Consider the following 23279-nt stretch of genomic DNA (forward strand, 5'->3'; position numbering starts at 1 on the left):
TCTAGAAAAACCAAAAAAAAAAAAAAAAGCAAACAAAACAAAAACGTAGTATGTATATAAAAATACAATCTCCAGAATTCACATGGGGAAGGAGAGAACTGACTCCTACAAGCTGCCCTCTAGCTCCTTGTAAGGTGTCCTCTGATCTCAGACAGACAGACAGATAGATGGATGATAGATGGAAGATAGATAATAAATAGATAGATAGATAGATAGATAGATAGATAGATAGATAGATAGATAGATAGATGATAGAATAAAAAAAAAATCAACAATTTGTTGGGCTGAGCATGGTGTAATTCCAGCATGGGGAAGGCTAAGGCAAGAGGATTGCAGGCAGGAGGTCACCCTGAGCTACAAAACAAGACCTTATCTCAAAAACAAAAAGCAAGCAAACAAACAAAACCCCAAAACAAAAACAAAACAAAGAATAGAATAAAAAAAAATCAATCCAAAAAAAAAAATCAATCCAAACCAATCCACAACACCCTAAAACTTGTTGAGTCTCTGAGGTTCAGTAAAACAATAGAACACAGGCCCAGATCCTCTTCCAATGCAGATTCTACACCCACTTGTGAACATTTTCTCCCTGTAGATTAATTCCCCACAATATAAAAACAGGGTAGATAAGAGGGAAGGCTTAGTTTTTTCCATGGTCCCCATGGTATCTTACTGGGTAAAAGGAGGAAGCTGGGGACACAGTGGTGACAGAACCTGACTAGCAGTGACTTCCAAATCGGGGTCTCCTTTTTTGGGAAGGCAGAGTTCATTACAACACACCCTTGTCACTAGCCCTAACCCTAAGTCTATAGGACACCCTGGGGATGGCTCCGGCAGTTCCCTTTGTTGTTAATGGTGGCGCTCACCCTGCTCTCTCCCACTGGCTCGCTCCCCGCAGCATCAACCACGACCCCAGCCGCATTCCTGCGGACTTGCCCGAGGCGCGCTGCCTTTGTCTGGGCTGCGTGAACCCCTTCACCATGCAGGAGGACCGCAGCATGGTGAGTGTGCCAGTGTTCAGCCAGGTGCCAGTGCGCCGCCGCCTTTGTCCGCCACCTCCGCGTCCTGGGCCCTGCCGTCACCGCGTCGTCATGGAGACCATCGCGGTGGGTTGCACCTGCATCTTCTGAGCCACCAAGCCAGTGGCCACTGCGACTCCTCCCTCCCTACACCCACTGTGTTCCTGCAAGGCTGATAAACAGTAAATGTTGTCTTTTGTAAAGGAAGGCATTGGGCTTGCTCCTTGCGACTAGGAAACTAAAATTGTGTCCGGGTTGGAGATCCCTGCGAAACAAATTCCAGATCAGTTTGAGTGAGCATTTCCCAGGACTCGGCACTCAAGAGTGAACCAGGCTATTAGAAAATGCTGGGCTGGGGATGTAGTTCAGTTAAAGAGTCTGCCCAGCACAAATGATGTCCCGAGTTCCATCTCTAGCACTACATAAAACAACAGGGTGGTGCACATCTGTAATACCAGTAGTCTGGAGGTGGGTCAGTCAGGAAATTCAAGGCCACCTTTGGCTATGAGTATAGCCTCGGATACACGAGACTCAGGAAACAAATACTGCTTCCATTTCTATCTCTTGAGATGGTGGCAGACTTCCTCTGCGCTCTTCCCTGTAGCAGCTGTATAACTGGAACACGGCTGTCCTAAGCCGATACGCTACCCGGCTGACTCAAGTTACTAAGACACACAGTCCTAAAAGGCTGCTCCAGGTTCTGCAGTACCAAGCTAGGGCTCAGCCTCTCCTGGATGCTGTGGCAATGACCCTTGCCACAAATGGGAAGGGTTGCCCTTAGCCCCAGGGTTCTTTGCAGAACAGACCTAACCTCCCCCTAAGGGTCTCTGGTAGCCCAAGAGGTCCTAAATCAGCATCAGCATCTTCTCCCCCTCTTTTTATTCTTCTTTTTTTTTCTGGAAGGGGAACTCCGATTTTAAACACTCAAGAGCTGCAAGGCAAACTGGATAGGTCATTGTTCATCCAGCCACTTATCTGCAGCACTAGGTACCAGTGTCTGCGATCCTCAAAATGTCAGTCAGCGCGAAGCTTGTCCAGGCAGACTTCTGGCTCAGTACTCAGAGGTGCTGACTTAGGTGGGGTTTGCTATTTTTCCACTTGAATGTTGTGGCCTCTTTTAATCTCTACTACTGTCGGGGAGCTGATGCTGCCATCTGTGACCACACTTGGAGAACCACTGGGTCACATCAAAACATTCTACTGACCAACCCCGGCAGTATGGGGTTATCCTAAAGCCCATACTGGGTCTTGCCCTGATACTAGCTCTTTCCCCTTGTAATTGAATCTTATCCCCCTGGCCTTCTAATCCCACAGCAAATCCCCAATCAGCTGTCCTGGGCTCTAAAAATACCTTGCCTCCCCCCAGGACAGCTGAGGGGCTTGGGCTATTTTCCGTGGGTGAGATGAACTAACACGTTAGAGCTAACGTCCTACAAAGGGTCAATAGCCCACTGCGGGAACATTTCACTCGGCTGCTTGAGCCCGTGTGCGTACAACAGCTTCAGTGTGGAATGCTTTAATTGTCTAATTCACGAAAAGCCAATGGTTAGGTATGTGCCTGTCTGGGCTGGAAAGTAACTTACCTTTTTTGGTATTGTTGTAGAGTGTATACTGGTTAAAATTACCCTGGGAAGTTTTGGCCTGGTTCCAGACACATGGAAAATAGACTCCACGTGCCAGCTCATGCCAATCCCTTTAGCAGCCACTTCTGTAGGGGTTGCTTGTCTTTAAGGCTCCCACAGATGTGCTCTGGATCTATGTGTGCCCCTAAAGGCAGGGTATCGAAGTCGGGCTTTGTCCATGCTAAGGAGTTGTTTAACCACCGAGTTATCTATCCTCCAAGCCCTGTGCTGTCTCGGTCATAGACCCATGTGATGGGTACAATCTCCAAGACTTTACTGGAAGCCATTGTGGGAGAAGGTGAGCTGCAGAGTCCTGGGGGAGCATGGGTAGTGTAGGCAGGAGGAAAGCCTCTTCTTGGTGAGAAAGGGCCATCCTTATAGAGGGTGTGTTAGAATCTTAGAGATGCTTAGTATACACTTGTTATACAAGGTGAAGACTTTCCCTATTGCTGGGTCCTTATCTGAAACGAGCGGATGAGATTTCACTATCTCTAGGCTCTTGCCCAGTCTTTACAATCCTGGGACTTCAATGTGTAAAAGCCTCTCCTATAAAAAGGGTTTTTGTTTGTTTGGCTGGGCGGTGGTGGCGCACGCCTTTAATCCCAGCACTCAGGAGGCAGAGGCAGGCGGATCTCTGTGAGTTCGAGACCAGCCTGGTCTACAGAGCTAGTTCCACGACAGGCTCCAAAGCCACAGAGAAACCCTGTCTCGAAAAACCAAAAAAAAATAAAAATAAAAAAAAAATAAAAAGGGTTTTTGTTTGTTTCTTTGAGTGAGAGCGCAAGAGAGAGAGAGAAAGAACGAATATACAAACGCATCCCACATGCGCTTGTGAAACTCACAGGGTAACTTCTGGGAGTCAGTTCTTTCCTTCCACCCTGTGGGTCCTGGAGCTGAACTGTCTTCAGGCTTGCCAGCTTGTCTTAGTCCACTGACCCTCTGGCTGGCCTGAAACTTGGCCTCTTGGGCCTGAGCAGGGGAGCTTAGGCCTTGGGAAAAGTGAGTCTATAAGGAATCTAGAAACTTACTTGGGTCTAAAGCTAAATACACACTTCCTAGAACATGACATAGATAAAACGCGGAGGCTTCCAGGGACCTACCATCTGCCTCCTTACTTCCTTTCGCGCTGCTTCATGAGTGGGTAAGAGCAAGGCCTTCCTTAGCGCCCTGGCCCCAAAGACGGCTCGGGTCATCTGCTCTACAAAGTAGAATATCTGTGTAGAGTTTTGTGGGTTTCTTTTCTTTTCTTTTCTTTTCTGAGACAGAATCTCATGTAGCCCAGGTTGGCCTCAAACTTACTATGTAGCCATGGAAGACCCTGAACTTCTGATCCCCCTGCCTGACTACCGAATGCTGGGATTGCAGGCAGTGATGTGATGAGTCAGGGCTTTGGAGCACGCTAGGCAGGGCTCTAATGAGCGAGCGACGCGCTTAGCCCTGTGTGCAGCGTTTTAAGTACTCATTATACTGTGGCCTACAGACGGTAAGGGTGGTGCCCTTCTGCAATGCTGGTCAGACTCACAGGCTTCTCTGGGCCTGGGCAGGGAATGTCTGTTCTGGCTTGAGAAGGCAAGGTGGGCCCTGGGATGCTTTCAGTTGGCCTGTGTTCCCCTTTTTGGAATCTGTCCTGCAAATGATGAGACCACGAGATGAACTTGAAGGCTTGGGCAAGCGGGCCTCAGGGCATTGAGAGTGGATTTGGTTTGGAGCTGTTTAGGCCTGCCTGTTCAGGCAAAGGAAGGGTCTGAAGTACAGCCAGCTTAGCCTTAGCACGAAGTCCCAGCCCAGGGAAGGACCTGCCCTGGGTCTAAGCCATACTCTCCTTAGGGACCCAAGGGGGCGGAGTCAGCTGAGTATGCTTTGTATTGTCTTTGCTCCTCTGGCCCAATACCAGGCATACGATGACAGCCTGTGCCACCTGCATTTCAAAGTTCTCTGGAAGACACCATCACACGATTTGACTTCACTAAACTTGAGGGTTGGGGGGTGCATAGGTATCTCCACAGCAATGACATTTGGATAAGACCTCTGCTCCCAAGATGGTTATTATTCAAATCTGTGATTCTAAGCAAATCGGTTTACTCTATCACCCTATTACTGGTCCAGTGTCTGAAGCCCAACCAGTCAGCACTTGGCCCTTCTCTGGCCACAGGCATTGGTGCAGGGCTAGTCCACATGGCCTATCTGTTGACACTGCAGGCTTTGGCTGTGAGAGAGGGACCTGGGGATTGCCCTGTGCTCTGCACATGGCCTCAAATGGTTTTACCCAGTAAGGCCTGCACTGTTTAGGGAGTTTTCATTTGTTCTTCTACTTCAGCCAAAATTTGTTTTACTGGGGTACCAGTCTTACGGCTTCTATAATAGCCACCACGTACAGACCATCTCTTCGCTGCCACCGCCATCACCCGGTAAAGCATGAACCTTCGTTCCGGTGTGAGTCTAACTGCACAGGAGGAGTTTCTGCTCTTATGCTGTCCTCAGTTAAGGCAAAGCTCCAGACTGGGGAAGTTCTAGAAAACTAAGCTGAGACCTCAGACAAATTATGCTGTCTCTGTGAGCTCTTGCCTTCCCTGTAGGAACAAAGAGCCAGATGAATCTTAGGATTATCTGTTGGGCAAGCTTCTGGGCTATAATCCTCTGGCGGCCATATTTCCTCTGTACATCCAAACCTCTCCCCTAAAGCAGTTTAACAAGTCTGAGTGGTGTGTGTGTGTGTGCGCGCGCGCATGCACGCGCGCATGCACGCGCGTGTGCGCGTTCCACGCTGGCTCTGCTCCTGTGTGCTCCCTCTGCAGAAAGGCCCAGGTCCAAAGGAACAAAGACAAGTTTCACTTCAAAAGCTGATTTGGGAGTGTGGTGGTGCTGAGACTTGAACCTGGGGCTTCATGCATTCCAAATATATGCCCTCCACCGAGCTACGCCTGTGACCCTGGATGTCTATTTGATCTGTTTCTGTAATGGTTTGGCGGTGTCAAAGCCAAGGCCTCACGAATGCTATTACTAAACTACATCACCAGCCCCAGTCTACTGATCTTTATAGGTACAGAAAAAGGAAGGCACAATTCTCTACAGGAAGCTAGAACCAGAGAAAGCACCAGATTAACCTTTGAAGAACTACATCCCACACCATCCTTTCCTCTGCTCAGGGGAGGAGTTCAGGGGTGAGGTAGGACCACTCTCTACCATCCAAGGACTCGCCTCCTGGGCAAGACAGATTCATCACATGACTCCTGTACCCTTACATAAAGAGAAAGGCCAATCCCTCTGGGGGCCGTCAAAAGCTTCCGTTCTTCCTATGGCTCAACCTGTTTCTATTTTTTCTACCTGATTGACAGGTAGCCCAGGGCTCTACTGATGGCAATGTCGGAGTAAATGTCATGTCAATCATAAGCAGTGCTGCTGGGAGGTGCGGCGATGGTCTTGAAGAAATTCTGAACTGGAACCCACACGAAACAGCCCATCCAAACGCTGACATTTTCTGACTTGCCTTCTCTTTAGGTAGCTGATGGTAAATGTTTTACTGTAGGCCGTGCCTTTGGGGGGTTGGTATTGGAAGACGGAGAGGAAAGAAAGCTGAGTTCTCTGCTATATAATCCTTCTCTCAGACATCTTGGCTTCTAGTGAGAAAGCAAAGTCAGAAGTGGCTTGGAGTCTGAATTTTTATTTTTTCTTGAAAAACAGTAACCAAAAAATAAAAAAAAAGAAAACCCAAGAAAGAAATAAACAAAAAATCACCCAACCCCCCTCCCCCCTAAACACTGGCCAGAATTTCCTTCCCTTTTTTTTAACCTCCCCCTTAAAAAACAAAAAAAGTAGCCTCCAAGAGGATCCTTAGGCAGACAGTAGGTCACCTGGACCCACACAGGGGACATCTGCTCAATACACGGTGGCAGAGAGAGCGGAGCAGCCCGTGAATGTGGCCTGGTTAGCCCCATGCTGCTGAGATGGGCTCCATCTTCAGTGTGGGGCAGAGTTCCTGGACTCTCTCTGGAACCCTCACAGTTCAGTCTTGACCTTATGGATTAAGTCCTTTTGGTCAATCTTGTCCAGGTCTTGGTACCAGCGGTTGTAAGCCAGTAAGGCCACATTCTTAGCAGCTACGGCCATCATCTCCACAGAGCTGGCCGCCCACTCCAAGGCATTGAGGTAGAAGAGCTGGTCATGGAGCACAAACTTCGGGAGGCTGCGGCGGGAGCCGTAGAGGGGGTGGGCCTGCCACTCCGCCGTCTGGACTGAGTAGTAGGAACGGAAGAGGGTCTTCAGCTCAGTCCGAAAGAGGGGCTTCGGGGACTGCACCCGCCACACTGCTGCCTCCTGGGGCTGCTTCCGCCGGAAGTTGGCTGAGATGTTGACTGGACAGATGTTGTCCAGAGTGCAGAAGAAGCTGGGGAAATCTGTGGTGAGTATGTTGGCAAAGGGGAAAAGCTTAGGGTCGGGGAAGCCAAAGTAGGAAGAGTTGAGGTAGCCGTGGACCAGGGAGACCACAGTGGGCTGGAAAGAGCCCTGAATGTCATCGATGGGGGGAGTAAAGCCTTCAAAGGTGATGTTGCTGCTGCTGTTGTCCAGATGCAGGGGCGTGGCAATGACCACGATGTCGTAGAACTCAGAGTTGTTGCCCCTGTCACTCTCATACCCCACTTGGTACAGGGCTTTCCCTTCTAGTAGGAGAGAGAACAGAAACGTCCACTTATTCCTTTGCTTCTACCCCACTGACCTTCCTTCCATCCGGGACCCAACACTGGGGGTGCAGAGAGAGTCTGGCATCATGGGGCAGCTCAGCTGTCCCTTCTTTCCATATTGATGCCACTGCTGGGTGAGCACTGGTTTGGATGTTAGAAGGCCTAAGCCCTTCTCTGGTTCTGTTGCTGACTGGCTGAGGTAAGGATGCCACTCAAATTATCAGAAATCAAAGGAATAATAGATACAGGGAGGAAGCTTCCCAGTGCCGACGCGAAGAGCGCCAGCGCCCTCTAGTGGTCGGTGGGCCTTTCCCTGATTTTTCTGAAAAATACTTCCCAGCAGGAACCACTCTGGTTGTGGTCCAGAAGAGGAGGAGGGCTGGCTAGGAATGGCAGGGGCATAAACTCCTGTTTGGTTCACTCACCTGTAGTGTGCAGGGTCACAGAGGTCACTGTGGCATGGATCACGCTAGCCTTGGCGAGCTTCAGCAAACCGGAACAAACCAGCTTGTTGCCCCCTTCCACAGACCACAGGTTGCCCTGAGCCCCAGCTAGTGACATGGCTCCTGGGAAAGAGGGAGGGAAGAGAGGAAAGATCTTGGGCCTTCCTGCCAAGACAAGGCTCCTCCCACGAACCCCGGGCAACGTGCTTAAATATAGTGTGATTTTAAAAGTAAAAAAAAAAAAAAATGGGGCAATGGTAATAAGCCAGAAAATGGTTTTCATAGGACCCAGCTTGTTCTGAGGATGTGGGCAAGGGGACAGGCAGGCTGAGGGCTGTGCACTTACCAGCAAAGGCAGGCATTGAAGCTGACTGGCCATAGCTGGCCCGGAGGACAGCAGAGACAACGTCATCAATAAAGCGCTGTGTGACCCCTCCCTGGAGCAGGGACTCGGCCACCGAACGCTGGGTCATGTTGACAAAGGTGGTCTCCCCCAGGGAGTAGAGCAGTTCTTCTACGCCCGAGAAGGCATAGCCATGGGCCTGGTACTTGTAGATCCTAGGAGACACGTGGGACTGGAGTCTTGTGCAGAGAGGCTCCCTAGAGGTCTACCCCTTTATCCCTTCGGCCTGCTCTGTGGCTACAGTGCGCTTGTCTGTACCTCCTCACTGGTAGCCAGGGACCGTGCAGAGACACAAATAATCCAAGATTTCAAAGGACTTGGCTTCCTCGTGTGGCTAGAGGCCAATTATATCACACTTCCTGCCCAAGGTGCTGATATGTCTCTGAACATGGGTGACTAGCTTCAAGTCTGTCCTGCCTTCAGGTCCAAGCTGGTCCTGATGGCAACAGCCTCAGACCACTGCTGTCCCCGCCTGTGACTGGATATCTGACTTGATCCGGCAGCGCTCTCACTTGCCCAGAGTTCCTGTCTTGTCTCTACTACTCCTTCTAGCCCCAGAGCTAGCACAGATGGGAGCTATCTGCTGATATATTCTGGACTAGCTTGTCTGCGAACTGCTGCCTTCTCTGGGCTTGACTTCCAACTGTGCTACTAGACAGCAGTGTCCAGGGGGTGGACAGGGATGTGGGGCTGGAAGAAGACAGGACTTGGGACTGGAACTCACAGAAATTCACCTGCCTCTGCCTCCCAAGTGCTGGGATTAAAGGCGTGCAGCACGACCGCCCGGCTTGAGAATTACCGTTCTAGAGGGACAAAGCAGGGGTAGAAATCTCTCAAACAGGTGACCCCAGGCTGCGTCTGGCCTGCATCAATGTTTCATTTGGTTCACAAAGTCAATTGGTGATAAACACTGAAAAGCTGGAAAATTCCATGACATGTTTCCTTGGGGCTAGTCAGTGTGCTGCAGCTAGCTGCCTCCCTCAGAGGGTCTTACTCTTCGGGCTACCCCACCCCGCTGTTCTCTTCCACCCAGGGGCTTTGCTCACCCCACTTTAGCCTTTGTAAGAGACTGAGTTTGCAACTCATGCTTCGGTAATTTAGTGGGAGGAAGGAATGAAGACTAGTGTCGCAAAGCCAGGGGCCCTGTCCCACACACTTCTCAGGCTGGGGCTCGCCCTGAGCCTGCACTGCGTTGGGCAGAGTCCTTGCGTCGGCCTTTACCACTCTCTCACAATTTCCAAACCATCAGTTCCCTCCTGAGATCTTCCCTGGCCTCCTGGCATCGCTCTGCAGCCCTACCTCATGAACTTCTCCATGACTTCCTCCACCCACATCTGCAGCCTCAGGAAGCTGATGCCGTAGTGCCACCAGAGGCGGAAGAGGTTCAGCAGGTACCAGTCGGTTTCCTCCAGCACGAAATGCTCCCCGCCGAAGATGGCGCTCCTGCCCACCACCTCTCGCCGCTGTCTCAGCCCTGCGGAGACCAGCAGCCCCTCAGCTCCCCTTCATGGCCCTCAGGAGGCCCCTCAGTGCCTTGAGCTTTTGCACTGGGCCCTTCCTGATGCAAATGGCTGGAACTATTTTGTTCCTTTGTGCTTCCTGTCTATAGGTAGCATGCTAATGAATACACCGAGAAAACCATTTGCTCTTCCTAGTGAGTAAGAAAATGAGAACTATGTCCCGTTTTGTACTTTCTTCAACAGGGACCCGCTTAGCCAAGAGAGAGGGAAATGCTACCATGCCAGAATGTCTGAAGGCTCACAGGGCAGGGCTGGCTTTGCTATGGATCCCTGAGCTCACACTAGCTCCTTCTAGCTTCTCAGCATTCTACAATTCAAAGAACACTCCACTCATGAACATGTATGTGGCCATGATTTGGTCTCTTCCACCTTGACATAACACATACAACATCCTGCATCCCTAACAGCCTCCTGTATACTTACATGGCTTTGTGTTTCACCCCAAGCACAGAGAGGGTGGGCGGGGAGGGCATCTCAAAATCCCGCTCTGGCGAACCCTGCTGTAGCCAATGAGCCCGCGTGTGCGCACTTTGCCTAACTACAAGACGTGATCCTGCAGGACCAATTCCGAGAAGCGGAACTTCTTCAGCAGACAGCATACGTACTCGGAGTTTAGAGGATGCTGACTTTGAACCCCAACTTGATCACTTTAGCATCTCAGCTGAAGGGTATTAAGGGTCTGAGTTCCAGTCTCTTTAGAGGGAGATCTGTCTCTCATCCTAAAGGCTGGCTGGGTGTGAGGTCATGTCCACATACCACCTGCTAGAGTACCAAGTGTCTGGTGGGCAATGTAGATAAAGGATGTAGGATATAGATGCTGATATGATTGCAGTAACTAAGAGGCAGTACACTGAAAGGGAGAGACTGGCCTGGGAGTCAAACCTGAGTTCTAATCCCGGCTCTACAACTAACTCACTGTGTACCTCAGGCAAGTTCTTTCCCCTCTCTGGTCTCAGCTGCTCCATCTGTAAAATGAGGAGATGGAGCGAGCTAAAGGACGATCGGACCACAAGGGCCTGGGGGAGTCTGGGAAGGGCCTGGGGCAGCGGGCACTAGACCCCAATGCTGGACACTCACCCATGGGAAGGGCCTGGGGCAGCGGGCACTAGACCCCAATGCTGGACACTCACCCAACAGCTTGATGAAGTCCTGCATGTGGAGGCTCAGCGAGTGGAAGGAGGCTGCCCCGCTCTCGTAGTTCTGCTTGTTGACGGAGATGGTGGCCAGGCGGCCACCCACAGCCCCTTTCTCATAGACGACAATTTGTACTCGGGGTCCAAAGTGTTGCTGAAGGAAATGGGCCACGGCAGAGCCCCCAATCCCAGCTCCAATAACAGCTGTGTTGGCAAGCCCGAACAAGGCAGGGAGGGAGAGACGGCACAACGGGAGAGAGGCTGGTTAGTAAGGCACTACCCTGTGCACAGCGGAGGCTCCTGGCACATGCATGTAGCAGGCTTATGGAATTTCAAAAGGGGAATCCACAGCCCAAGCTTTCAGATGCTCTAAACCTAATGATCAAAGGCTGGCCCCTCTGACGGCACCTACTGCCATCCTCAGGAGGAAGACCCTATCGGCAAGAGAGAAGGAAGGAATCTCAAAATTTAGAGAATGCTCTTAAAAAAGAATAAATTGACCAGGGCAGTGGTGGTGCACACCTTTAATCCCAGCTCTCAGGAGGCAGAGTCGAGCAGATCTCTGAGTTCTAGGCCAGTCTGGTCTACAGAGAGAGTTCCGGGACAGTCAGGGATACACAGAGACCCTGTCTCAAAAAAACAAACTAAACAGAGAGAAGGGGTGGGGGAATAGAAAGGAATATAAATTGGGCCAATCAGATGGCTCCATGTAAAGGTTTGCTGCCAGCCCGTTGACCCGAATTTGATCCCTGGAACGTGAAAGAACTGATTCCTGGAAGTTATCCCCACGTCTCCACGAGTCATGGCATGCATGCTGCCCCTCTCTATACATCAATGAATGTTAAAGTAAATAGAGAATAAATTTAGATTCGTATAAAATTCCCCATGCCCCCCACTTTTCTTATTTCAGGATGAACTGGTGAAAACAGTTACTGACCAAGTACTTCTGTTAGTGGGCTGAAAAACATTCCTTAAGTCAGGATCAACAAACTACAGCCCACAGGCCAAAATCGCACACCTTTAAACCTAACACTCGGGAGGAAGAGGCAGGCGGATCTCTCTGTGTGTTCGAGGCCAGCCTGGTCTATAAGAGCTAGTTCCAGGACAGGCTCCAAAGCTACAAAGAAACCCTGTCTCGAAAAACAAACAAACAAAACAAACAACCCCCCCAAAAACAACCCCCCCCAAAAAAGAAATGTTATAGGCACTTCTTTCTCTTCCTTCTTTCCTTCCTTCCTTCCTTCCTTCCTTCCTTCCTTCCTTCCTTCCTTCCTTCCTTCCTTCCTTTTTTTGACAAGGCCTCCCTATGTAGACCAGGCTGGCCTTGAACTCATAGAAATCTGCCTGCCTCTGCCTCCACAATGAACCACCGTGCCCAGCAGGCTTTCTTTCTTTTGTCTTTTGAGATAGTGTCTCACCAGGCTGCTTAGGCTAGCCTTGAACTCCTAGGCTCAAGTGATTCTCCCTTTTTAGCCACCTGGTGCTGATGACAGCTGCCAACAAAGCCACACCCTTTCTTTCACTTACTGTCAGTGGGAAAATACTGTGAAATGGCCTGGAACACCCAAAATATTTACTTGTTGGCTCTTTTGGTCAAAGTCCAACCTACCACCTGATGCTGCTGGGAACCACTGTCTAGACAGACAGTGGTCAACAAACAGCCCCGAGGGAGAATGAACTAGTTATGAAACCCTTGGGCTGGGCTACTGCCTTGCCTGCAGTTCTGTCTGCCCAACATCTGAAACGAGGCTTTCCTCCCACTGACAGTCCAGTATTCCCCTCCAGCCAGGCGAGAAGATATAGACTTCCCCAGTCCGCGGGTGCTACGGTTAGCCCAGTTTGCCACCTTCTAAGGAGAGGCCGGTGTTGCCCATGCCTGTTCCAGCAGCTCCCCCTGCCTGTGCCACACCACATTCAAATGACTTGAGGACACAGAGGAAGCAGGATTATGCTGTCCCCAGACCCTGGCCGATAACAAAGTTCAGAAACATCTATTGCACGGTGAACTAACCAACTCCTTTTTCTCAGAACTTAAGAGTCACATCCAGGAATACCCTCATTTTCTTCCTAACCACTCTGCTCACTTTCCCTCCTCTTCCTCTGGAGAGACTCCCAAATTACTTACTTTCTCTAAAGAAACAGACATGTCAAGGGCTGGAAGTGCCACCGGTTATAAGTAAGATGTCCTATCACTGTGAGCAGGTTTATGGAACATACCTAACAGACACTGCTCTTTGTCCTATAAGATGTGCCAAGGCTCAGAGATGAACCAAGGGGGGTTTGGGTTTCCAGGAACTTAAGCAGCCAACAGGCAGAGAGATTCGTGCACAATCAGCTAAAACGATCCATAACCAAGAAGGACAACAGGCTTTCTGGGATCCTGAGAAGGCAGCAACAGATACAGGCTTTGCACAGAGAAGGCATCTGAGCAGGACCCTAGATGCATAGAGAAAAATCTGCATGTCAGCTAGAGGAGAAAGAAGGGCACCGAAGGGGACTCTAAAGGGTCCTAGGGCCACTCAGAAGCATGGAGACAGAATCCTACTGGAGCCCAAGGACTGTGACCTTTAATGGGAGGCACCCTGTCCTCTCTAGGTACAGTCCAAACCACCAAGGGGGTTGAAGGTGTTTAGGAAGCTAAAGGGCACCTTGTCATCGATTGGGAAGATGGTGAGGTATGTCTGGGGACAAGCTGGAAGGAGGCAGGTTGCAAGCTACAGAGCTGCCATTTGGTTCTGTTGCGGGGAGTCCTTGCTGCCCATCCCCGGGAAAAACTACTGCACATCCCTGGTCCCTAAACCTGCCTAAGTCGTTATCCTTCCAAGCTTGCTCCGAAGTCAACATCCATTAGACCTTCTCTTAATACCGTAGCCCCCAGGATTCTCTCTTGTGCAGACTCTTAGTCACAAATCACTATTTCCAGTGTGCTCTGGCCAGCCTTAACCCTCTATGGCCTGTTGAAGCTTTCTCACACAGTCAAGTTTTAGCACTGTACTGGCCCTGGCAAATGCCCGTCATCTCAGCTGTCCCAAGGCACTCCTGACAATTGGGGTTCCCAGGGGCAGCCTAGTGGAATTATTACTCTGTCCTCCCACAAATAGGAACTGAGCATTTCTGGTTGTGGGAATCCATGTGCAAAGAGATTTGAGAAACTTCGAGCCATGCAGGGTTAAAACAAAAGGCAGGAAAAAAGTTGCAAACAAACCAGTGACGATGACTATACACGGAGTATTAAGTGAGGTGTCCCGGTGCCTGCAATTTATTTGGAAATGCAATACAATATGAACAGTGCAAAGAGCAGAATGTGGGGGGCACATGGATAAGATTGTAAAATTCTTTCAACTTTGCTGTATGTCTGAAGAACTTTGGAATAAAATGTTGGGGGAACCACACAAATAATAATTAATTAATAAAAAATGACAGCCATTAAGAGTTCTCCATACTGGACTGTGGGGCTGTGCAGTAGACTGCTTGTCTAAGCAAGCCTGAGGGGGGAAAAAGTTCCACACTCATCCGACTCAGCAAATCCACCCCCAGCAATCTATTTATTGTTCTGTCCCGTGGAAGGAACTACCTTCTATAGACCGGAAGTTCTCGTTAGATGTTACTTCTAGGAAGCCTTCTTAGAGCCCGCAGAACCTGCCAAACGCCCTCCAGACACAGAACTTTCTCATCCTAAGCAAGGGCCTGGCGTCCTGAAGGAACCACAGCCAAAGCGTGCTGTAACACACAGCGCGCTCAGCCGACCCCTGCAAAGGCCACCGCCCAGCTCCTGTCACCCGAGAGCTTCTCAAGAAGTAAATATTCCGTGACCGTGCGCCTTGCGGACAGCTGTCAGGGGCTATTCCTGCTCAGGCCTTTTCCTTCCCAGGCGGCCCCCTCCTCGTGCCCACGCCACCCTCCCCATCAGCACCTCCCCTGTGCACGCTTCTTCCGCGCCCACCAGCCCCTAGCCAATCTTGCACCCAGCTCCTCTAGGGAGCAGCCCTCCCCTGCCCCAGGTCAGCTGCAAACCCTCTTCCCGCCCCTCCTCCTCAGTGAGCACTCCACCACATCCTTCCCGCACCGATTTTTCCTGGCGGGGCGTCTCCGCCTGCAGCAGCGGTGGTGAGAAGCGTGGCCAGCATGGCGAGCAGCGGGACAGCGCGGGCCATGGCGGGTGGTGACCGGGCTGCACGCTGCGGATCCCCGCTTGCGGTTGGCGCTCGACTGCGAGCCCCGCCCTGGCGCCCCACTGGCCGGCTGGCCTTGCAGCCTGGTTGGTCCCAGCCTTTCATTGGTCGAGCAACCGTCCCTCTGCAGTACTAGGTCTCCATTAGCTACATCTGTCTCAGGGAGAGCTCAGCCATTGGCAGCTCCCCTGTCCCTCCTCCTTGGATGCGGGTTCTTCATTGGCTGGCTCATTCTGCTCAGGCGCAGGTGTGCATGTCTTTGGAGCACAACATCAGGACCAGGGCCCAGTTGCTGGGAGATGCACAGAAGGGAGTTAAATCACGCTTACTAGCTTGTGTCTTCTTGGTGTCTGTTTCCAGGGGACACAATAATCTAGGCTCTGCCTTTCTTGGTTGTGATGATCACGTGAGATAATGGAGGGGAAATCCCTTTGAGGGGCTTGTTAGTCCCTCAAGAGCTGTGAATTGCTGACCAAGCTGGCGACCTGCATGATTAGATGAGCTTCTTCGTGCAAGTGCCGAAACAAGCACTTCTGCGTTGGAGCCTTCGTTTTTGCTTCTAGTTTCTACATCTTCCCCCTGCCGTCTACCGTCTCGCCCTTTCTTTATTTTTATTTAGGCATTTGTTTACTTATTTAGATACTAGGTCTCATGTAGTTTTGGCTGGCTTGGAGGATAGTGGAGGATAATTTTGAATTCTTGATCTCCTGCCTCCACCTCTCAAATGCTAGAATTATAGGCTTGCCCATATTTCTGGAGACAGGGTCTCTTTTGGTAATCCAGGCTGGTTACCAGGCTCTCTGTTGTTAGGATTACAGGTCTGAAGCACCGTGCTTCTTATCTAAAAACTGATGAGTTTGCCTGCACGTCTGTATATGCGCTGTGTGCAGTCTGCTGTCCTCCAAGGTCAGAAGTGGGCATTGGATCCCCTGGAGCCTGGTTCACACCCATGTGTGGACACCGGGAACTGAACCAGGGTCCCTGATGTGCAAGAGCAACAATTGTTCTTAACTACTGGACCATATCTTCAACTTCTCTTCCTTATTTTAAATAGGCATTTACTTATCATTTTGTGTCAGGTATTCTTATGGGCTGACCACTTACAGTGTTGTTTTTAATCATATTTACTTTAAAATTCATCTTGGCTCTCCAACTTTGTAACACTAGAATTTTTTGTGATTGTTGAATCTAGAACTGTGCTTTTTTTCTACTAATTTTATTATTAATTAATTATTATAATAATGTTTTTTTGAGACAGAGTTTCTTTGTGTAACAGTCCTGAGTGTTCTGGAACTCAATTTTGTAGACCAGGCTAGCCTCAGACTCACTGAGATCTGCCTCCTCTGCCTCCCGTGTGGCATTAGGGTGCACCACCACTGCCCGGCCTCCCCACTAGTTCTTATAACTCTACTAGCCTATTGATCATGCATGAGATCGTCAGGTTCAGAATTGCTGGTAAGAGGAAAAACAAGCAAGCACACAAATAAAACCATTACAATTAGGGGTACAGAGGTGCAAAATAATTAGCTGAGACCGGGAATGAGGTGAGGTAACCGTATCACTTATCCACTGCTATCTAATGAACCACTCCGAAACCAAAGTCATACTCTTGATTTGTCCACAAATGTACAGGGTAGTCCCACTTGCATGATGGCCCACTGGAGGACAAGATGGTACTGACCCAGTTATTTTTAAGGGTTAGTCCAGAAACCCAAAGTGTGACATTCACCATATCATACAATTGTGTGCTTGCTTGTTTTAACTCTTACCAGCAATTCTGAACCTGACGATCTCATGCATGATCAATAGGCTAATAGAGTTATAAGAACTAGTGGGGAGGCTGGGCAGTGGTGGTGCACACTAATGCCACACGGGAGGCAGAGGAGGGTCAAACAATTGCAGGCAGAGCAATGAGACTAAAAAATGAATTCAGGAACTCTCCATGTATCTAAAAAAAAAACCCACTGGGGTCACTTTAAAGATTTGTTAACGTGTATGTTGATGGAGGAAGGTCATTGGTTAAAAAATAAAGAAACTGCCTTGGCCCATTTTATTGGTTAGAACATAGGTGGGTGGAGTAAACAGAACAGAATGCTGGGAGGAAGAGGAAGTGAGCTCAGAGACGCCATGCTCCCCTCTCCCTGGCAGACGCAATAGCTCTGCTCTCTGAGGCAGACGCACGTGATGAAGCAAGCCCCCAGGTCAGACATGCTGAATCTTTCCCGGTAAGACTGGTTGGTGCTCACAGATTATTAGAGATGGGTTGATCGGGATATCAGAATTAGCCAGTAAGGGCTAGAGCTAATGGGCCAAGCAGTGTTTAAATGAATACAATTTGTGTGTTGTTATTTCGGGGCATAAGCCAGCCAGGCGGCCGGGGTGCTGGGGACACAGCCCCACCACTCCTATTACAACAGTATGTGTGTGCCTGAGTGTATGTGCATCATGTGTGTGCACTGCCCTCGGAAGTCAGGGGAAGGCATTGGATTTCCTAAATTGGAGTTACAGGCAGTCTCGAGCTACCTGGTATGGGTGATGACAACAGAACCTTGGTCCTCTGGAAAGGCTGCAAGTGCTCTTAACCTCTGAACCATCTCCAGCTCTACTGGGATCATTTAAAAACCATGGCAATGAACTTGAGAACATGGCCAAGGCTAGGTAGGATGGGAATAAGAATGTACGTATTGACGCTCTGGGAATACAGGAAACAATGGCATATGGAGTCAAAAGTAAAACTACAGTATGCAGACAGACCTGGAAGGATGAAGATGCAAGGCTAAATCCCAGGAAAGCTTAACTCTAAAGATGGCCATTTGGTGAGGAAGCTGGTTCATGGAAGTCAAGTAAGAGGCTGAGGCAGGCAGTTAGAAGATGATAGAACATATAGAAGATAAGGTTGGATCAAGGACAAATGCAGTAGCTTTGTGAATGTGTGTATGGTACACGGTGTGTGTAGGCATGTGCAACACATGCATGTATGTGGAAACCAGAGAATAATAGGTGTCTTCCTCTATGTAGGGTCTTTCACTGAGCCCAAATCTCATTTGGGTCAGGCAATCAACCATCAACCTGGGACATGCCTGTCTCTACCATCCTGGGCTGGGGTTCTAGGTGCATACATTCTTGCCTGGCTTTTTACATGGGTGCAGGGGACTTGAACTCAGGTCCTCATGCTTGCAGAGAAAGCACTCCTGCCAACTAAACCCCTTCCCCTATCACAAAGGACTGCCAGGAGTGTTGTGGGACAAACTTTCCAGGAAAGACACACCACACACACCACACACAACCTATTACCCCAGATAGGAAGCCCACAATGGATCAAAATGAGTGTCATCAAAATATGACTTGGTGAACCAGAAGTTTTATTGGGGTTACCTACAGGAATATGAGGGGTTACTTCTAGGAGCAGAAGTGATTCAAAGAGCACTCCACCACCAAAATCCACCACAGTATGGATGATAGATAGCTCATTAAAGCGGGGAACCTTGAATACCACACAGCCTGCAGGCAGCTCAAGTTGGAGGGCGTCCTTTCCTGGTGGCTTACCTGGTCTTTGTTCAAGGAAGTTCTCCTGGTCTCTGTTTCTTCCAGGAGGTGAGGCTTATCTGAGAATCCTCTTTGTAATGGCTTGTCTGAGAGTAACTCTCAAAAGTCTTTACTGTTCACATACTCTTGGAGAGGGAGAGACCTAGTGAATCTGGTAGTTTCAGGGACTTCCTGTAGCTATCTTGAGTTATTTACTTTCCCTCTTAATAATCAGGATGGAATGTGTCTTAAGCCAATGTTTTATTGCTGTAAAGAGACAACACAGCCACAGCAAGACTTATAAAGGAGAACATTTAATTGGGGGCTTGCTTATAGTATCAGAGGTTTAGTACATTATTGTCATGGCAGGAAGCATGGCGGCTCATAGGTAGACATGGTGCTGGAGAGTTAGCTGAGGGTTCCACGTCTGGATTGACAGGCAGCAGGAAGAAAGACACTGGCTTGGGCTTCTGAAACCCCAAAGTGCACCCCTAGAGACACACTTTCTTCAGCGAGGTGACACCTACTCCACCAAGGCCACCTGTCCTAAATCGTTTCAAGTAGCATCACTCTCTATGAATCTATGGGGCCCATTTTCATTCAAACCACCACAGAATATTTCAATTCTTTGAGGAAACTGTTACACAACAAAGGGCAAAGCAGAATCTCAGTAGTCAATGCAGGCATAGAAGCAAACAGAAGAAAAGGCAACCAAACAGGAAGAAACATACAAGATTAACTCAAGGCAGGGTGTAGAAAACCCGTATGCACATCAGGACTAGGACCGAGCTTATGACTTGATGGTAGAGCACTCCATGGCCGAGCACAGGAAGGTGGGTGGGAAGCCCTATATGCTGTCCCTAGCCCTAGGAAAACCAAACCAAACTGTCCACACCTGAACTGCAGTTATTTTAATTCAGCTGCTGTAAAGGCATTTCTTGTGTTAATAGTATACTTCATCCTATCTTTCCCTATTTGATTTTCCTTTAGCATTTTCTCACTTATCAAGCCTGTTGTGGGTGTGAGCAATCAACAATTTACCAAAGGAAAAGCAAAGATTTGTTAGCCCAAGCACCAGAGCATCAAGTCTTTCGCAAGTTGATCTATTTCCTTACATGTCTACTGCAAGCCAAGGTGCTTTAAAATTAAATTTTAAAATTTCACTCACTTATCTCTGATGTATGGGCAATTTGCATCCATCTATGTCTGTGTGCCTGGTATCCTCAGAGGGCAGAAGAGGGCATCAGATCCCTTAGGACTGACAGCTGGTAATGAGACACCTTGTGCGTACTGAGAATTGAAACTGAATCCTCTGCAAGAGCAGTCAGACTCTTAACCACTGAGCCATGTCTCCAACCCCCATTGTTTTAAGATAGTGTCATTATGTATACTGGGCTGACCTCAGATTGACAGAGATCTCCTGTCTGTGCTTCTCAAGTGTTATGATCAAGGACATGGGTCACCATCCCAGTACACCGAGGTCTTTTATGGTAAAGCCATCAAGATGAAAACAATTAAAGGTCTGGACTCAATTTCATCGGTCTTTCGGTCTAAAAGTTGACATTTCTGTAACAAGGTCAACCAAACAACAGAACGGGAAGGGAAAGATGTATTATGAATGGTTGGTTAGTGTTCTAGCTAGACTTATGTCAACGTGACAAAAGCTAGTGTCTTCTGAGGGGAGGGGACCTTGAAGCCTCCATAAAATTCAGCCTTAGGCAGGCCTGGAGGGCATTTTTCTAAATTAGTGGCTGATGGGAAAGGGCTCAGTCAATTCTGGGTGATCACCCTGGGTTCTCCAAGAAAGCAGACTAAGCCAGTAAATAGCTCCATGGCTTCAGCAACAGTTCCTGCCCCCAGGTTCCTGCCCTGACTTCCTTCGATGATGAACGGTGATACACAAGTGTAAGCAAAACAAGCCATTTCCTCTTCGTTTTACTTTTGGTTGTGGTATTTCATCACACCAAGAGGAACCCTAAGACAGTCCGTGTAATGGTGAGAAAGCCTGAGGGAGCGAAGTGAGTATGTATTTTGATATGGGTATGGCCTGCTGAGGACTACAAGGTCTTAATTGGCCCATGGAAAATTGGCAAAGCTTTTCTCTGGAGTCTGAGTGTCTATGGAAGACTAATCAGTGTGTGCAAAGACTAGCAACCGAGGCTTCCTCCTCCTCCTGGATGTTTACAGGGATTGTTGGTCTCCAGAGGCTTCCTTGAGACTAGCTAATGTCTTCCCCTGTGCTGTACCTAATGAACACCCAGCAGTAGAGGGATTAGAAAACCCCACCTGATCCTGGCTTCACTATGCGTGTGACTGTATGTCTGTCTGCCCTTTATTCCCTTACCAACCCTAGCTGGGTTCCAGGACCCAAGCCACAGCAGGTTAGCTCAAAATTTATTTTTAATACCATCACTTAGCCAGTCTTCCCTTTCCCCTAGACTTTAGGTGATCATAAAAATGCAAGAAAACCATGATAATTTAAGTAACAGGAGAATTTACTGGAGTTTCACGTAATCCTCAGTGTCATGAATTATAACCATTTTGTAAACATGGAATGACTGGTGGCAGAAGTCACAGGTACCAGAACTGCCCTCAAAATCTATGCTACCAAGTCTGAGTTCTACTACACTGTTGTGGCTTCCATGTCCCTTCTTTGAGCTTCTTTTATTATAGCTTCCTCTCATTGTGAACTCATTATTTAAGTCTGCAAAACAGAATAAAGAACCTAACGTTGATCTACTTGCAAAAATTGTGTGGAGAGATCAGAACACTCTAGATAACAGAACTCCTAAAACAACAGTCTGTTCTAGTTCACTTGCAAGGACAAGTAACTCTAAAATATACATGGCCCATTTTCTCACTGTTTCCATTTGTCAATCTTGTAGGAACGAAGGCAAATTCATATTGTGGAATTTCACTGTTCCTTCAGCAGGCAATTAGTAAAATGGTAAAATGCCTTGCCAAGAGAATCTTTTGACTGCAGAGTCCTGGAAATAGAACCTGGGTTCTCTGGAAGAGCAGTCGGAATGCCCTTAATCACCGAGTCATGTCTCAGTCTACAATAAATAATACTTTTTAAGTATACCTACACATGGTGCACAGTTCCAGGGGGATCTCACATACTCTTCTGGCCTCCACAAACACATGGTGCAGAGATACATGGAGACAAAACACACACATAAAATATGGTCATATATATATTTTTTTTTTTTAAAAACTTGGGGGCTGGAGAGATGGCTCAGCGGTGAAGAGCACTGGCTGCTCTTCCAGAGGACCTGGATTCAATTCTTAGCACCCACTTGGCAGCTCACAACTGTCTTAAACTTGAGCTCCAGGAGTTCCAATACCTTCACACAGATACACATGCAGGCAAAATACTACTGTGTAAAAGATAAAAAAGAAACAATTTAAAAAAGTACTATTTACTGCTCCCAGTACACTTTACACCATCTCCAAGTCTTATCTTTGTCCAGGTGTTTAGATGTGACAGAGGTCAAAGGAGGATGACTTCATACTCTCGAGGGCTAACTTACCACCTGAAAATATGACTGGAAGTCCGAGATTAGAATATGCCGCTCCAAAATAGTCTTTGCTATATATTGTGCTGGTTGTTATTTTGGGAAACTGCAGTCACGGGAGTAGCTGAGACTGACTTTCCTTTTTTAATGCAGTAGTTGAAAGAAAATGCACATTGGCAGTTTTATGTATCAAAGGGCTTCTCCAGACGTCTGAGACCACCCACTCTCATCATAATTTTGTCTTCCAGGCCTCTTCTGTAGGTCAGGATGTGATCAAAGCACCAGTTTTCTGAGGCTGACTCTCAGATTTTGCACGACTCTTGTGTTCACATAGACAACGGAGTTTGCTTTCCTCTCATTCACCCAGTTTGTGCCAGTTTAATTGGCAGTCCAAAGAATCTAGGAGGGCTGTTTCGAGTCTGTCCTAAAACTGACTGGATCTTTGAGCTTCGGAAGCAGCAGGAAGGGTAACGCTATGTTACAGAATTGAAAGGCCTTCCCACGAGATGAGTAAAAGAGAAACTTGCAAGCCAGTAGGCGACTGCCCCTGGCTAATGCACCAAAGGGAGCCAGCCCTGAACAGAAATCGCTGGAGCCTAGTTTCCTGGCTCCAGAGGTATACTTCGAGTCATTAACCACATTTCACAGAGCCAGGAATGACAAGGTTTGACTGTTTGGACAAATGGGGAAATTTACAATGTAAAATATTGTCAAGGCCAGCACTGCTTCTCCCAGACAGTTGTTAACTAAGGCTATCTCCGCCTGCCTGGCAGGGTTATGTTAAGAGAACCTTAGTGCTCCTTTGGCTAACTTAGTAAAAGTAAAATCTTTTATACAGCATCAGTTAAGATGTAAAAAATATACAGGTTCACAAAATTTACAAGGTTAATATATAAATGAGGAGACAGACGTTCAAACAAACATGGCTTAAGATGGATTTAATAACAGGAAACAAAGCTTGTCAGGGCTGGGAGCAGAGCTCAGTCGCAGAGTGCTTACCTAGCATTCTGGAGACCTTGCCTTCAATCCCCAGTGCTAAAAACACAAATTAAAGTTTGTTGATGTTTGAAGTAGTAATTTGTCAGTCTCAACTACAAAGGAAAAAAGGCATACCTCAGCATTATTAGATGAGAAATTCATGGGAGTCCAGCATTTTGTCCATTACCTCCCCATACAATCTAATATAAGATCCCAGGGCAAATCTGACAAAGGGCAAGAGTAAGGGTTGGTGGAAGCAGCCATTTG

At 48.4% G+C, this 23279-nt stretch overlaps 2 protein-coding genes across 2 annotated transcripts in view; one reads left to right on the plus strand and one right to left on the minus strand.

The window, feature by feature from the left end:
* Positions 1–1173, plus strand: part of Il17b (interleukin 17B) — a 4147-nt gene extending 2974 nt beyond the window's left edge. Inside the window, exon 3 of the mRNA XM_026783371.1 lies at positions 899–1173. Within this exon, the coding sequence (XP_026639172.1) occupies positions 899–1130 (232 nt within the window). The 3' untranslated portion in view covers positions 1131–1173. The remainder of the gene's footprint in view (positions 1–898) is intronic.
* Positions 1174–6395: 5222 nt separating this feature from the next.
* On the minus strand, positions 6396–15019 carry Pcyox1l (prenylcysteine oxidase 1 like). Its single transcript, XM_005356177.2, has 6 exons — positions 14886–15019; positions 10817–11023; positions 9466–9640; positions 8110–8321; positions 7746–7886; positions 6396–7299 (listed from the first exon to the last, which is right to left on the minus strand). Exons 1-6 carry the CDS (start codon positions 14971–14973, stop codon positions 6638–6640), a joined length of 1485 nt encoding a protein of 494 aa, XP_005356234.1. The 5' UTR covers positions 14974–15019; the 3' UTR covers positions 6396–6637.
* Between the last annotated feature and the right edge of the window lie 8260 nt (positions 15020–23279).

This window comes from Microtus ochrogaster, chromosome 18 (genome assembly GCF_000317375.1).
Source record: "Microtus ochrogaster isolate Prairie Vole_2 chromosome 18, MicOch1.0, whole genome shotgun sequence".
Lineage (NCBI taxonomy): Eukaryota > Metazoa > Chordata > Mammalia > Rodentia > Cricetidae > Microtus > Microtus ochrogaster.